The sequence below is a fragment of the Pan paniscus genome, chromosome 2 (assembly GCF_029289425.2).
Source record: "Pan paniscus chromosome 2, NHGRI_mPanPan1-v2.0_pri, whole genome shotgun sequence".
Classification (NCBI taxonomy): domain Eukaryota; kingdom Metazoa; phylum Chordata; class Mammalia; order Primates; family Hominidae; genus Pan; species Pan paniscus.
The window spans coordinates 133,021,199-133,038,906 of NC_085926.1; the positions used below are offsets into that span (position 1 = coordinate 133,021,199).

General features: G+C 44.7%; 1 protein-coding gene across 1 annotated transcript in view; it reads left to right on the top strand.

The window, feature by feature from the left end:
- Positions 1 to 17,708, top strand: part of EPHB1 (EPH receptor B1) — a 467,658-nt gene that overhangs the window by 300,180 nt on the left and 149,770 nt on the right. The window contains exon 4 of the mRNA XM_003822498.5: positions 13,311 to 13,466. Coding sequence (XP_003822546.3) covers positions 13,311 to 13,466 — 156 coding nt within the window. The remainder of the gene's footprint in view (positions 1 to 13,310; positions 13,467 to 17,708) is intronic.

Genomic DNA, 17,708 nt, shown 5'->3' on the forward strand with positions numbered 1-17,708 from the left:
AAAGTGCTCCCCAGATGTGTGTTGAGAGAATGAGAGAATGTCTATAAAAGGAAAAGAGCTCATCCTTCAAAAGAGATTTTTAGGGTACACTAACATGAGTGAGGAGGTGGAGTTGGGGACACAGAGACATGATGGTTCACAGAAAGTCTGGACTTGACTGGGGTCCTTCTGTGCCAACTCCCAGGCCACTCCCCGCACTCCACTGCCCTCTCTGCCTTGTCCTGCTGCCAGTGGGGCCTCACTTCTCGCCTTCTTGCCACACCACTCACACTACTCCTACCTACTATTTGAAAAAATCTTCCACTATTTGAAAAAATCTTTTTTAGCCAGACACGGTGGCCCACGCCTGTAATCCCGGCATTTTTGGAGGCCAATATGGGCAGATCACTTGAGGTCAGGAATTCAAGACCAGCGTGGCCGACATGATGAAACCCTGTCTCTACTAAAAAATACAAAAATAATTAGCCAGGCCTGGTGGCACGTGCCTGTAGTCCCAGGTATTCGGGAAGCTGTGGTGGGAGAATCACTTGAACCCTCAAGGCAGAGGTTGCAGCAAGCTGAGATTACACCACTGCACTCCAACCTGGGTAACAGAGTGAGACCCTGACTCAAAAAAAAAATCGTTTTCCATTCAAAAAAGTATTATAAGTTCACTGCATAAAAATTGGAAAATATAGATCATAAAAGATTTTTAAAATGTGCATAATCTCATCACTATAAAAAAGTGAAATCTTTAAGAACAATATTTGTTCCCACTATTTGCCAATATTTTTAGATGTCACTAACCACAGGTTTTCACCATCTTTCTTGATGGGGTCATGATTTTCCATTTATGGATGCACTATAATTTATTGATCTGACCCCTTATTTTAGGGCTTTTAAGCTGTAATTAATTTTTTCTTGCTATAAACAATATTGCCATGAGTGCCCTCATAGTTAAATCTTTGAGCTACGTGTGATTATTTCATTTGTATAAATTCCATCAAAAGAGGAGCTTGAGCACCATTAGGCCATTTGCCTCTCTGGGTGCTACTTCTCCATCAAGCCCTGGGAAAGAGGGCAGGCCAGCACACAGCGACATCAGCCTTGCTGGTGTCTGGCTGCTGTGAACCTGCTCTGTCCCACTCCCCCCCATGCTGATCATTTCAAGGTTGTAAGAGCCTTGGAGAGTGAAGGACCAGGCCCTGCCCCTTCCCAGTCTCTGCCCAGTGGTCCCTTACTTCCCTGTTAGCTGCATTATTGCCTCCTTCCCCAGAGTCCCCCCATGTCCAGTATGTAGGCTCCAGAATGTCGGGTGTCTGTGGGGGCAGATCGACATGTTTATGCTGTTTCTCCTGGGGCTGGGCCGTGGACAGGAGGGGCCTGTCGGCTGCCTCCTCCACAACTCCTCCCATGTCCTTCCCTTGCCATTCTATTCTGAGGCAGGCAGGGCCAAGGAATAAGTTCAGCTGAGCCCCTGCTTCCTGGGTGACCTAAGAAAGGCAAGCACCTTCTCCGGCCTCAGTTTCCCCCTGTGTAAGGAAGTGCAGTTGTTCCCAGCTAAACCTTCTCCCTCCTGCTTTCCCTCTTCTCTGCTGTCTCTGTCTTCCTCAGTGCTGCAGCATCGTACCCTTCCTGACCCCTCTGTTGGCTTAAAGCTAAGGAACCAGCCCATGGGGCTCTCAGCAGCTACTGGCTGTCCAGTTGGCCTGCTATAGAGGAGATGCAGGTAATGCTGCAGCTTCAGGGGCAGGAATCTCTGGTCAGAGGTCTGTTCCCTGTACCATTCCAAAGTCCAGAAGGCTCTTCTGGCCACTCTGCAGATTCCTGAGTCTGAAGATTGGTTTCTCTCCCACATAGACACAAATGTTGTTCCTCTAGCTTTGTCTGCAGGCCAGCGGTCAAGGGACAGACTTGGGGTGCAGATGCAGCTGCTGCAGGAAGAGCCAAATCAGTCCTAGTCTCTGAGTGAGACTCTCACCTTCTCTGCTCTGGACCCTTCATACTGCCACTCCCAATATTCCCCCCAAAGTTATAGGGACAGGGAGCCCACTGCCAAAGTATTGGATTTCTAAAAGAGGACTCCAGAAAGAGGAAAATGTCTAGCCCTAGAGGATGAAATGTAGAGGGCAGGCTTTCTGGGGTCAGCAGGATAGCAGGGACACAAGCAGACAACAGGTTGCAGTCTTTGACTCCTTGCACCCAACCCCGTGCCTGGCATCTAGTAGGGGCTCAGTGCTTATCTGTTGAACGAATGAGCAATCCCCAATCAATTGCCAGACGCTTCTCTTCTAGATAGCTCTTGAATCTATCTACTTCTCTCTGTTCCCACTACCCTAATCCATTATCACCTTTTGTGGGCTGCTGAATCTTCCTGTAAATGTCCCCACTCCTCCAGTCCATTCATTTCCCAGCAACCAGTGTGATCCTTTAGAAACAAAATCTGATTCTGTTTCTTCCCAATTTCAAGCCTATCAAGTGGCTTCCATGGACTTCAGGGTAAAGCCATGGGCCGAGTGGGTGACATGAGCTCAGGCTGCCCCTCCAAGCGCTCAGCCTCCTCACTTGCCTATGGATCCCACCCACCCCACACAGGAACTCTGCCTGAGCCTGAGCACTCAGGGCCCCTGAAGGCACTGTGCTCAGGTCCTTGACTGAGTCATTTTCATTCTCCAGGGCCTTTTCACAGGCTGCTCTCTCCACCTGGAAGCTTCTCTACCTTCTCTCACTAACCTACCTTACCTCTGCCTGTTATAGGGGGCTTATATCTTCTTTATGCCTTCACTTAGATGTCGCTTTCCCAAGGCCCTCCCAGAGTGGGTTAGGTCCCTACTGTGGCCCTTCTATGCCACCTCAATCCCATCCATTGGAATTTCCAGCTTAAAGTCTGTCTTCCTCCACCAGGATGTCAATTCCACGTGGGGAACATCTTTGTGTTTTTCCTCCATTGATATATCACAATGCCTAGCACACCTCCAAGTATATTATAGGTGGTCAATAAATACTTTCAAGTGAATTGTTGATGAAAACATTCAGCCTGGCTCCTTGTGGAAAACATCTTGAGGATATTTATTGAGGAGATACTATATTCCAGGAATTTTACATGTATTACACTGATCTTCACAATAGCTATGGGAAGGAAGTCACCTTAGCACCCCTTTTTACAAATGGGGGGCTGAGGGTCAAAGTTTAAATAACTTGCTTAAGATCACACAGCTAGAACGTGGAAGTTTTTCAGACTCCATGTTTGCATTCTTCCAGATGGCCTAGAGCAGTGGTCCTCAGACTAGAGCTATACCAGAATCGCCTGGTGGGCTTGATAAAATTCAGATTACTGAGTCACATCTCCAGATTTTCTGGTTCAGTAGGCCTGGAGGAGGATCTGAGATTCTGTGTTTCTATACGTTCCCAGGTGGCACTGATGCTATTTGTCTTAGTTCAAGTTGCTGTAACAAATACTGGGTGGCTTAAACAACAAACATTTATTTCTCACAGTTCTGAATACTAGGAAGTCCAAGATCAATGTGCCAGAAGATCCAGGGTCTGGTGAGGGCCCACTTCCTGGTTTGCAGATGACCATCTGCTCATTGTACACTTACACGGCAGAAAGAAAGCTCTCTCGTATTTCTTCTTATTAGGCCATTAATCCCATTTATGAGGGCTCCACCCTCGTGACTTAATTACTCCACAGAGTCCTCACCTCCAAGTAGTATTATATTCAGGGCCAGGCACAATGGCTCATGCCTGTAGTGCCAGCACTTTGGGAGGCCAAGGGGGGCAGATCACGAGGTCAGGAGATCAAGACCATCCTGGCTAACACGGTGAAACCCCGTCTCTACTTAAAAAACAAAAGTTAGCCAGGTGTGGTGACACATGCCTGTAGTCCCAGCTACTTTGGAGGCTGAGGCAGGAGTATCGCTTGAATCCTGGAGGCGGAGGTTGCAGTGAGCTGAGATCATGCCACTGCACTCCAGCCTGGGCCACAGAGCAAGACTCTGTCTACAAAAAAAAAAAAAGAAAAAGAAAAAAAATTACATTCGGAATTAGGCTTCAACGTATGATTTTTTTTTTCTTTGTTTTTTTTTTTTTTTTTTTTTTTTGAGGGGCAACTTTTAGTCCATAGCACTGCTGATTTGGAGACCAATTTGAGAACCTGGCCTAGATCACTACAAAACACCTGGGCTTGCTTTATGGCTATCCTCACTCCCTAATCACTGACCTTGGACCAGGATTTTAGGATCCAGGCCTGGACTCTCTTCTGAGAGAAACCGATGCCTAGCACAGCCTCCTACAACCAGACAGGACCCTGGCTCTGAAGGTCTTGGCTACGCTCTGGGAACAGGCTGCCATCAGGACCTCAGTGTCTGTCCCTCTCCCTTGAGACACTGCTCTTCTGTTTGTCACCCTTCAGTCCTGACCAGTGATCTCCCCATTTTATCAAGGAAAAGCACCCCCACCCTGGCCCACCTCTTTAACAACTTCCATGCGGATGCATTCTAGGCTTGCTACTGCTACTGCTGTCTGAACAACTTAATAGCACAGTAAGTTACAGTCTCTTCTGTATCATGGTGCCTGCAGCATTCATCAACTTCAGCAGGTGTCATCATGAGTGATACAAGTGTATGACACAGCTAAGTGTCTCCTCTGCACAGGCCATTACAGCTGGCAGCAGGCCCAGGGAGGCAAGAACTGGAGACTCATTTGGCTCCAAGTGCCCAGGATGATGTAGAAGTAAATGCGCTCCAGCCCTCCTCCCACCATGGCCCACATAAATGCTTCGTATTCTTGGCACCTTCTACAACTACTCTCAAAGTTTCCCCAGGTAAGCTAGGGATGGTCTTGGTGCAATCTTTTCCCTTTGCCTCATCCTCCCATCCTCCCTCTGTGCCAAATTTTACCCATCCTTTGAAGTCCTGTGCACAAACCACCTCCTCTAGGCAGCCTTCCAACGGCAACCCACTCTCCCCTTCCTCTAAAGACCTCTGTCACAGAGCATCTCCACCTCTGCTGTAGAAATTTTATTGGTAAACACTTCACCCTGACCTGCTATGCTCAGCTCAGCTCCTTGGAATTGGAGGTTGTCATTCATATTTTTGTGTCCTCTGCAAGATTTTTAAATGTACTGGATGATAATTTCTTTGATTACTAAAGTCATGTATATGTAATACAAAACATTGATAAAGTACAGAAACATAATAATAATGTCACCATTCCCAGATTTTATTTTCCATTTTGCTGAGTATGATATGTTTGAGTGTGTGTGTGTGTGTATAAAATGAAGTTCATAGTCTCATACTCTATAGTTTTAGACCACACTTTTATAATATTTTTCCAAGTCACAATTTTAACTGCTGTGCAATATTCCATTATATGAATGTTGCATAATTTATTTAGTCAATACCTTATCATCAGACTTTTAAGTTCCTCCCTCTCCCTTTCTCTCTTCTTTCTTTCTTCCCTATTATAAATAACACTGTGATGAACATCAATGAACATAAATCTTTTCCCACACCTGCTTGCTTTTTTTTTCTAGAATAAGTTTTTAGAAATAAGATCGTTGAATCAAAGCTTTCAATATTTTGAAGCTCTTAATACACATCAAATAACTCTCCCAGGAAATGATAAGAATCCACACTTTGACCGAGCACGTTGGCTTACTCCAGTAATCCCAACACTTTGGGAAGCCGAGGTGGATGGATCATTTGTGGTCAGGTGCTCAGAACAAGCCTGGCCAACATGGTAAAACCCCGTCTGTACTAAAAATACAAAAATTAGTTAGGTGGTAGTGGCGCTTTCCTGTAATCCCTGCTACTCGGGAGGCTGAGGCAGGAGAATTGCTTGACCCTGGGAGGCGGAAGTTGCGGTGAGCAGAGATCACGCCACTGCACTCCAGTCTGGGCAACAGAGTGAGACCCTGCCTCAAAAAAAAAAAAAAAAAGGGAATCCACACTTTGTATGGGAGTGCTCATTATCTCACATTCTCTAATATTAATATCATATTTGTTGTTGTTATTATTATTATCATCACAGCTTTTATCTTTGTGTCTTATCACAGCAGTCCTTCAGTGAACACTCACTCAATTAGCCGTAGAATGTGTATGCCTATGTGTAAGGTTTGTGCTAAGCGCTGGGGAAAGGGAAATACAAAGATGGCAACACCTATTATCCATCTTCAGAGAGCTTTCAAACTAGTACGATGGATGGATGGATGGACGGATATATGGATGGATGGATGGAAGAATGGACAGATGGTTGGGTGCTTGGGAAATATTTCTTTGCCATCAGTTTTCTCAACACATTGCCATGAATATAAGGGGAAATGGGAGCTCCCATAAGGCTTTGAGTCCCAGTGGAATGTCCTGGGGCTGTTCAGGAAAACCCATTCTGGGAAAGCAAAGACTGCTTTTGAGAATAGACAGAGGAATCCCAGTGCAGAAACCTCATGCCACTTCCTTCTAGGGAGTTTCACCAGGCCTGAAATTTCAGAGCTGGGAACCTATTTGTTCAGCCACCAGTAATGTGAAGGTAATGGAGACATTTGGCCACAGAAGTGACTTTAAATAGTGGCCCAATGTGGGGCCACAGGACCTATGGAAGGAGCTATGCAGAGCTGTTTGCATGGCCCACAGGAATTTCTTGCCCACCAACACCACACCTATCACACAATTCTTAGCAGCTGCTGAGAGAGGCTTTTCTGCCTCTCTTACAGAATGAGAACAAAGCGTGTAAGATAAAGGAAGGGGAGGTTGTAGGAGCAATGAACTCTGGGCTGCGAACCTCCTTCTTCCTGGCCAGAAGCGTGTACCTTGCCTCTCTCCCAGTTGCCGCATGAGGCAGGCTGACTTCCCTGAGCCAGCTGCTGAGCTGCACCTGCCTTGAGAAAAAGGCACCCAGTTCTTAAGCAGGGGATGAATATTCATTGGCATGAACCTTTGCAAACTCATTTGGGGAAAAAAATAGATCAGAAGAAGTAATCAGATTATTAAAAAGAAAGAGCAAGGACAGAAGGTGGCAGTGGAGGGAAGAATCACATTTAAAATGCAAGGAGAGACTTCCTCCCTGCGGTGTAGCTCTGACCCCCTAGACCATGCGCTGAGAATAGTTAAGCTCTCCCACATTTATGCTGCATAAAAATATTGTTTTTGAGGCCTCATCTGAGAGGGGGAAGGGCAGAGGTAACACGCACCCTCCACATCTGAAAATTATAAAATAATATTTTGAGGTCTCCATTTTATCTTCCTTTGATATCAAGAAAAATTGTGAGAGCTAAAGAGGCTCTGGTGAGTGCTGAGTGACAGGTTAAAGGGCTCCAATAAAGATTAGATGGTCCACTATCTCCTGAGGAAATTGCATAAAAGTGGTTATTCCCTCTTGCTTCTATTAATTTCCTCTTCCTGGCTGCTTGGAAACGCTTCGTAACCTGATGCTGCAGATGGGGATGAGAAGCGCTTTCCATTATCTCAATCACTGCACTGTTTATGAGACACTTAATCTGTTTCTTTATAAAGTAATAGTACTGTGGGTGATGGACTCAGTGTCACTGGAAGTCTGTGTGCAGGGACAGGAGGAGAGGAGTGTCTCGAGAGTATGGTAAGCAGAAGGTCATTTGTCATATCACTGAGGTGCTGAGAAGTTGGGTGGGTGTTTCAAGGTGACCTTCTGGATACCAGCCAGAGGTGACATGCACCTATCCCTTGGCACTTGAACAGGGAGGCAAATGTGTGTTTTGTCTGTTGAATGGAAAATATATACACGTTTAGACATGGGGTGCTCAGATCTTGTCTCCTCCCCTTTTCTGAAGTTGGGGGTGGGGAAAGAGATGTGTGGTGAGGTCGGGGAGAGGGGTGCCATCAAAAAGCCTCGGCTATGCAAGTTTCTAGGCCTTCTGTCTGAACTGCAATCACTTACAATGGAGGAAAGGGAACCCCTTTCTCTTAAGGAAACAAGGCAATTGTAGGCTGCACTGGTGTTAGAAATGTCCAGCCCTCCAAGTTACCTTGTCCCATTGACAAAGGTCTTAATGCGAATACACAGCAAGGTGCCGGCGGCTCTTCTCTTTCTACCCACCTCCTGGAAATGTAATGGAACTCTCCCCTGCGAAGTCCAAAGCTGGGCACTTTGTGACCTAATTTCCGTTCCTACTTCTCCTGTTCTTCCACCTCTTTTCTTCTCCCTTTGTCTTTTCCTCTCCTTCTGAATTTCATCTCCTAACCATCACAATAAACTGTTTAATCACCATTGCCAAGAAATGACACTTTTTTTTTTTTTTAATGAGACACAGTCTCACTCTGTCACCCAGGCTGGAGTGCAGTGGTGCGATCTTGGCTCACTGCAACCTCTGCGTCCTGGGTTCAAGCGATTCTCCTGCCTCAGCATCCTGAGTAGCTGGGATTACAGGCACATGCCATGACGCCCAGCTAATTTTTTTTTTTTTTTTTTGTATTTTTAGTAGAGACAGGGTTTCACCATGTTGGCCAGGCTGGTCTCAAACTTCTGATCTCAGGTGATCCACCCGCCTTGGCCTCCCAAAGTGTTGGGATTACAAGTGTAAGCCACCACGCCCGGCCTGAAGTGACACTTTTAACCATTGTTTAAAGCATGAATTCTATGAGAAAGTATAGCACAAGTGTGGTTACAAATTACAATCTAAAAGGTTAATAAATGAACTCAGGAATACTACTTCTTTTATAAAGTTTCTTGTGACTCTCATCTTATAAGGAGACTCTGCAAAAGGTGTACATCCATCCACCTGGTCCCCTGTGTGCACACAAGCATAGCACAGATCCTGCTGTATCAGAAGCAGCATTCCATCGTCCACCTCCCTCACCAGGAAGGGAGCTTCCTAATGTTGGCTACCCCATCTGCACCCTGCTCTATTCCCCTAGCCTGGTGCCTGGCTAGAAGTCAATCCTCAATAAATATTTGTTGAATGAGGGGCTCCCAACTGCAGCAATAGTGCTGACTGTAATTCTGTAAAGGAACTCCTGAGTTTTGAAATGATACGAAAGCAGAGAACTCTGTTATTTACCTTAAGTTGCCTGAAAGTGCTGAAATGTGTTTGGTTAGGCTACCGCTGTATTTAATTATTATTGTTTAAAATTGTACAGTCTTTATGCAGGTGAGCAGTCTCCAGGCTGTCAGGGTCTCTACCACTCTGCACTGTGTGACTCCCGGCTGCTTTATATTCTCAAGTGACTGACCTGGCTCCAAAGGCCATTTGCTTTTGCTTCTCTTGGCCTGAATGTTCTTCATCAGAAGCCACCCAGAAGCTTTATTTATCACCCCAAGTTAAAGCTGCTTTTTCTCAAGTGACAGCATAATTTTCTTATTTATTTTTCTATGTTAAATTTCTAGTGAAAAAATATTGTTAACTTTTGTTTCTGATTAATGGCACCTGATACAAGATAAGTTAAAAGGGCTTTGTGGATTAGCCTGGCACTTTAACCCTTGTTTTAAGCATGAATTCTATGAGAAAGTATAGCACAACAATGTAAAAGTTTAATAAATTACTGGGCATATACCCAAAAGATTATAAATCATTCTACTATAAAGACACATGCACACGTATGTTTATTGTAGCACTATTTACAATAGCAAAGACTTGGAACCAACCCAAATGCCCATCAATGATAGACTGGATAAAGAAAAGTGGAACATATATACCATGGAATACTATGCAGCCATAAAAAGAATGAGTTCATCCATTTGCAGGGACATGGATGAAGCTGGAAACCATCATTCTCAGCAAACTAACACAGAAACAGAAAACCAAACAACATATGTTCTCACTCATAAGTAGGAGTTGAACAATGAGAACACATGGACACAGGGAGGGGAACGTCACACCCTGGGACCTGTTGGGGGGCGGGGGCAAGGGGAAGGATAGCATTAGGACAAATACCTAATGCATGCAGGGCTTAAAACCTAGATGATGGGTTGATAGGTGCAGCAAACCACAATGGCACATGTATCCCTATGTAACAAACCTGCACGTTCTGCACATGTATCCCACAACTTAAAGTAAAAAAAAGAAAAGAAAAAAAATCTTTAATAAATGAATTTAGGAATACTGCTTCTTATATAAATTAAGGCATGCCTAGACAGATTTTATGAAAGTATTAAGTTATAAAGTCTGAGTACTAAGGAGATTCATACATTTTGTAATTATATATGTAAAATATATTTTGTAGATATGATTCACCCATTATACATAACAGAAATAATATATGTAGAAACACATTCTTCCATTGGGTTCCAGGATTTATTTGCCCACTTTGGGACTTGAAATTTATATTCTGACCCTGAATTCTAAATGTCCCTGCAAAGAAACCTTGCTTTTGTTTTTTAAAGGAGTGGGTAAGTTGGGATGGAGAGGAGTTAGCATTATTTAGCACACATTGATGCTAGCGACATTTCATATTTGAGTTTATTAATTTCTAATAATCTGTGGGAGTTATTGTGAGAAATTTACAGTTCTTTTTCATAGACCTTTTATGCAGATGAGCAAATTGAGGCTCTGAGGGATGATATAACTTGCCAGTGTTCACCAAGCTAGGAGCTGGCAGAGCCAACAATTGAACTCAGGACTGTCTGACCATTTCCAAATGCTTGTTTCTCCGGGGAGAATGGAATCAGACCCCCTCCTGGAACCTCTCTCTTCAACCACTCCCCAAGCTTCTTTCCCTGATGTCCAGCTTGGACCTCCTCCCCTCCACTTCCTCCTCTCATGGACACCTTGGAATTCAGAGACTCAGTCACCCAGAGCTACTGTCCTCCATCAGAAACCTCAGAGGAGGCACTTTCCACATCCTCCTGCCACTTGTGGATATCAGGACAATTGTTTATGCTGTTAACTTATTAAATGTAAAGTGAGGAGGATTTTACGTGCTGGAAAGAAAGGGAAAACACCTTGTTCTTGTTGGACTGGTACATTAAGAAAATTACAGCATGGCAGGGGCCAAATATGAATGCTTGAGTCATCACCTCTACCCCTCCCCCACTCTCCAGAGACAGAGCTCCTGCCGAGTCCAGGCAGCACGGGCTGGGATTTGTCTGTATTCACTAGCTGCAGAACTGAATGGGGCCAGGAAGGCTGGGGATTTATTAGGAAAAGAGCCAAGTGTTTCTCACAGGAGATGAGGAGAGATATGAAAAGAAGAAAAGGAAAAAGGGAGAAATACAGAGAGAGGGACCGTAATGAGTGGGCTGGGAAAGATGGATTAGTAAGCCAGAGTCTCCTCGGATACTTTTGCCATTCAGAGCTTCTCCCTTTCATGTTTGATGTGTTAGATCTTTAATAAAGACTCAAACAGTACTTTTTTTCTTTCTACAGAGAAGTTTCTTCTGAATGTGCTGAGATGAGTCAGGAAGTGGTCCCTTTTTACATGGTTCGCAACTGACATTGTTTCCCCAAACCTGGGAAACAACATTCACTCCAGTGTCTTCCCCGATCCCAGGGGATGCTCTGCAAAGTAAGGCTTCTTGGTGAAAAAACATAGCATTTTAAAAAGTTTTAAAAGTTCTCAACAAAGAATAAGATGAACTTTTAAAATCAGCATTTCAAAATATCTGGCCACAGTACCCTTTTGTCATAGGTGTTAACAATCCAAAGAACGTGGATCCCATGGGACACATTTGGGTTGTGCCATTCCAGAACATTGTGTTTTGGAGATTCCTTCCTGTCCAAAATGGCACCCCACCCAGCACATGTCTGGAGAAACTGAAACCTTTTCCTCACCTTAAGTGATCAATGGAGTGAGATAACTTTCACAGCATAGGAAACAATTCTTTCTTCTTGTCTTAGCAGAAAAGCAGTGGATATTTTTCAAATAGTTTATGCGTACGTCATCACTATCATTTCTCCCACTGTGTGATCCTTGGTAACTTTTGTAACCTCTCCGTGTCCCAGTTTCCTCATTAGCAAAATGGAGATAGTAATAGCTACCCCATAGAGTAATGCATGGAAAGCACTTAACAAGACAAGTTAACAGATGGTGGCTACTGCTATTATTAAAGAATACGCTGCACTTTCCAGGAGGGAACAATACATTTGAGAAGATTAGCTTTCTATAAGTAGAAACCATTATAATGGCACTTCCATTATATGATGATCACATTGTATTAGATTTATGTGACTTCATTGGATCAAGAGCTCCTTGAAGGCAGGCTCTATTCTTGAATTCCCTATGTCATGTTTTCAGCAGGAACAGTAAATGTTTGTTGAATGAAGTAATGAGGTGTGTAAGAAAGCCAAACAAGTTGACCAGTCAGTAAGTTTTACCCAGTCTCAAAGGAGGATGAGCCAGAGTAGGTTTCATGGGGACAGGAAGAGTGGGGGCTGAGATAATAAGGAAGGGCCTTGGGGAAGTAGGGTAGGCAGAATCAATCTTGTGAGGGATCAACAAGGAAGAGACCAGATGTCTGGGCTCAAAAGTCTTTACAGATGAGACAAAGTTAAGACCCGAGGGATAGCTTGGAGCCAGACTTTTCAGAGAATGACTCATTATAGGCTGATCCCACAGGAAATTAAGAGGATGTGCTGCACATATGAGGGCCCCTCCAGTGGAGATCAGGTAGTATCAGGTGTTCCCAACCTTCCCCACTGCCATGTGCATGATAGATGACACCAAGTGTGTGACACATTCCCTGGTGTGCTGTCTGCAAAGTCATCCTTTCCTTGCCCCACCCCCGAAAGCATATCAAAATGCAATTAAAGGAGAATGATGTTGTTAAGGCAGTAACCTTGAAATCACCCTAATTTAGTTTTAAAGAATCACTTATGAATTTCAGCCCTTTGCCATCATTCATAGCAAGAGCTTGTTAATACATCTCATAGTGTTCCTCATGTGTGCTGCAACATGGCATTGAAAAACCGTGGGTCCAACATGTCATTGAAAAACCTGGGACCCCTTTCTAACTGAGGCCATAGGATGAGATGTCTTTAGTGAGTGGCTCAGGGAAAGGCCATGAATGTTAACCAGGTAGACAGAAGAGGGAGTAACCATTTATAGAGCACTTATGTCCCAGGAACTGAGCTACACTTTAGATTTGTTTTCTCAATTAAATCTCTTGACACACCTGGAAGGGAAGAATTATTATCCATTTTGTTCAAGTGAGAGAGGTCATTGGTACCAAGAAGATATATTTCACAAAGGATTTTTGAAGAATTGGAAGTGTTAAATATGGGTTTCCTCAACCTTAGATCTCCCTTGGTACGAGAGGGGCATCTCAATGTTCTTTTTAGAGAGGAAGACACTCCTTTTCCGGTTGTAGGGAAGAGTTTCTGGCTGCCACACTTCCATTAATTATCACATGGTCTCTTTGTGTTCTAGCTTGCCCTGCAGGGACATTCAAGGCCAGCCAGGAAGCTGAAGGCTGCTCCCACTGCCCCTCCAACAGCCGCTCCCCTGCAGAGGCATCTCCCATCTGCACCTGTCGGACCGGTTATTACCGAGCGGACTTTGACCCTCCAGAAGTGGCATGCACTAGTAAGTGTCTAGTAACGGCTTTGGGCTGGGGAGTTTGGTTCCCTGATGGTGCAAGTGGTGGGTCTGGGGCAAGGAAGAAAAGACATCATCCTTTGATTCCAGGGCAAAGCAGAATTGCTGGCCATGGTGCTGAAACATACAACTCCTATGCTCGGAGTTCAGAGGCCTTGTCCCTACGTAGCACTGGGTGAAGATTACATTTTTTCTTTCTTCCCCCTTCTTCCCATATAAGAGGACCTTCTCCCACCCCAGCAAGATAACTTCTGTTCATCAGATGTCAGACTGGAGAGTTCTTTGGATGCAAAATCATGATCTATTATCACTTCCTCCAAGAAGTCCCTCCTGGTGCCTATAGCTGAGAATCTCCTATCTCTTTGCTGGGTTTCCTGTATATTTGTAACCAGACTCCCCTCAGAGTGCTCATCATTTTATTAATTGTTCAGTCATTCTGTACTTATCTCAGTTACCAAATGAAGACTATTGTGTGCCAGGACCATATATTCATCTTCTTGTGTCCCTTCAAATGCCCAGCCTGATGTAGCACTTGTGCTCCTGTCAAATGACAAGACCAGTGGCCTGACCACAGAAGGCATCTCCAAGGCAGAAATTCTAGGGACCGGAGCTAATGCATTGGCTACATCACTCTCCCATTATATAATATAGAGGGAAGAGCAGTCTCCCTGCCAAAAACGGGGAAAGGCAGCTACACTCTCTGGATAGGGATGTGAGAAGGGGTGCATTTCTCCCAATATTCTCCCCAATAATTGTGGGAGGAGGCAATCACTACTGTCCCTGCACAGTACTTTGGATAATTTGCTCCTACTCCTCTGAGCACTGTAGCCCTGAAATGTGGATGACCTCTCTTTTAAGTATCCCATTGTATTTGGGAGTCAGTGCTCCAGGTTAGCCTCTAATGTGTTAGAATTTTCTTCTTCATTGGATAATGCTTCCTGGCTCCCTGTGAGCAGGGACCTTTCCTTACACCTGCTTGGACCAAATCCCTTCCATCCATCCCCATCACAGAAGAATATTTCATTTATACTTTGTTTGATGAACAGAAAAAGTGACTGGACCCTTAGTAGAAGAATTACTTAATTCCAGCCTTGTAGTGTATGTAACCTTTACTGAGTAAAGAGGGGGAATGAAAGTACCTTCTAGATCAAGTTCCTGAGTTCAATCAATGTGTATAGATTTGAACTGAGGAAAAGCTCATCCTGTTGTAAACTGATTTTCTACAGACCTCTCTCTCTGTGGGTTAATATTAACAAAAATGATTGTTTCTGCTGACCAGAAGTCCTGTTTTTCTGTTGTGCTATCTCCTCCACTGATTTCTGAGGTTGCCCTGGGGGTCTTCAATAAGCCCAAAAAGCATTGTTTAATGTACTTCTTTAGAAATCACTTAAGGATGCTGAATCACTGCTCCCTGGATGGTCAGACCAAAGACTAGTCTCCATGATTGCCAAAGTATATGCCCAGGGACTCACAGTATTCCTCCTGAAAACACTCCTTTCCATTCCTTCTCATTAACCCCTCTCACTGGCCGGCCTCCCTCTACAGATCAACCATGCAAATAGAAGCCTCAGCCTCCCAGCTTCCCACTTCAGCAGACACACCCTGTAAATTCATCCTGTCCCTGGGTACGGTCACCTAGAGGAAAGGTAGACCAATGACTAAATGCTCAGAATGTTGATGTGCTGCTGCCCTCCTTGCTATAGCATCTCTCTCTTCTCTCTCTCAAGGCCTGTCTTGCAGCCATATGATCTGATGTACTTGAACCAGCAGGACTAATACCTGGCTAATACCTGGGGGATAAAAAAGCAGAAATTTCCCAAAGCCTCCAGTATGTACTTTCTAGATCCTCACTCCACTGGACCTACTCATATCCCGAGTCTACCCTCCTTAAAATCAGACCTGAACCAGGCATGGTGGCATGCACCAGTACTCCCTGCTACTTGGGAGGCTGAAGAAGGATGATCACTTTAGCTTAGGAGTTCAATCCAGTGTGGGTGACATAACAAGACTCCCATGTCTAAACTAATGACAATAATTTAATAATGATAATTAATAATAAATCATACCTTATAGGTGTCTTCCTCCTGTCTCTGGTCCAGTTAGCTCTGGGGTTACATATGCTCCCTATAGTCCCACCACAGTGTCCCCATCTTACCCAGAGTGGAGGTGATTATTAGACATGCCTATGTGTGACTACAGCCACCACACCCTTTACATGCCTCTACTCTCCAGATATAGCAGGCTTTAGCATGCTTGGGTCAGACCAGAAGTCGCTGAATCAAAGCCACATGTGGCTGTGGTGACCAGGCCTGAGAGAAGCTCACAGATGCACTGTCCAGCTCTCTGCCTTGGTCTGCAGGGACACGCACTTGCTGAGGGGACCCATAGGGCAGGGCTGAGGTGCAATGCCATGCTAGGCAAAACAAGTATAAATAAATCTATTATTTTATTGAACCTCATTATATATTTGATTTATTCTGTGCCAGGAAAGTATTGTATGAAAAAGTCAATTTGTTGGCTTTCATAATCTCATTAGGGTTTCCTTTTAAGGCATTCTAATTGGAGGTGCCATCTGTTCTCTTATAAAGGCATTGCACATTACCACAGTAAATAATTTTTCAGATACAAGGAGCATCTCTGGAGTTGTTGAGGCAAGGCACAGCCCTGTACTGTGGCCTTGGGGCTCCTGCTGGTTCAGCAGGTTAAGCAGGGCAGGAGTGCAAGGGCCCAGCCCAGCCTGAGACACACTGGTTGGGGTGGAGAAGGCACAGGTGCTGGTTCACTTTGCACATTCACTCTTCCGTCCATTCCATCAGGAGATAAACACAACCTGACTGGGCACTGTGGGTACCCAGGTAAAGAAGGAGAGATTTGTCTTTCTGAAATGCACAGGGCAGTGGACATCTACAGTGTTCAGGTCCTGTGGGCATAAGGGAGGGAGGCAGTGTCAGGAGAGATCAAGAGCCGAGGCCTGGAAGTCTGGAGGGGCCTCAGGTTTAGTGTGCAGCCGTTGACTTTAAATGGATTATATCAGTAGTCACATTCATTCACTGGCAGTATTGGAAAGTTTATAAAGAGTTTTAGAACTTTAAAATGTGTCATTTGACAAGGCTATAAAACATATAGTGCACTAAGAATTAATATTTTTAATGAATCCTGTTAATCTCTTGGGGCTGGCACACATATAGTCATTGTATTTTTGTAGTGCTACAAGTGTTAATTTATTTCATGTAAACATTTGCAATGCATGTTACCTTTTGCAGCCCTGTTTAGGCATTTGTTTCTTTTATTTTTAATCTACTGGGAGACCCAGGGACCCCTCCACCCTTGACCTCTGAGATGCCTCTGTGTGTCCAGCCTTGTCCTTGAATTTTGTCAGTGGACTGCACAGGGATGCAGGTGCACCTCAAGGTGTCAAAGGGGCTGGTGTGGTCTCCAAATGAAGTCAGAGGAGGGTGGCTTAGAGAGCTCTGTGTTTTGAGTCTGCAGTCACATCACTGCTGCTGGTCTCTGGACGACTAGCTCCCTTCTTCCTTCTTTTCTCTCCCCCCTTCACTTCTACCCAGGCCTGCAGCTCTAGATCTTCCCAGTACTTGCTCATATCCAAGAAGATGCCTCTTCCCTCAAACCTAGGCCAGGTATGGAATGAGGTGGGAGCTTAGGGGATAGCTAGAGGCAGGTGACAAGTGACTCCTCACCACTCCCTGCTCACGAAACTCCCTGAATAAAGACAGACTACCAGGACAGTGGGAATCACCTTCAGTGAGGAGTTACTGAAGGGCTACTGACAGTAAGGGGAGGGAGTCATATGAAAAGACAATGGGAGGGAACAAGGGGAAGGTGCAGCCCCATCAGCAGGGAGGGGTTGCGAAGGTTATGGACTGAGGAACCAGCTCTGAGCTTTGGGCTTGCTGTGCTTCTGCTGAAAAAGCCGCTGCCTTCCTCCCTGTAGTGCTCCCTGAGGCACTGCCCAGAAGCCCTCAGTTTACCTGGTGAATCCTGGCATCCCCAAACTGCCTCAGTCTTGAGTGGGTTCTGGGAAAGCTCATAGAATCATTGATTTCATTTAGTGGGTGGAAGATGGGCTTTGGCACTTCAGAGACAAAAGTTTCAAACTTGATTCTGTCTCTTGCCTTCTCTGTGACCTTGGTCTAAATCCTTGATCTAAGCTTTCTTACATTCTGTCATTTTATTCTCACGACTTCATAATAATGTATGCTTTTCTGAGTT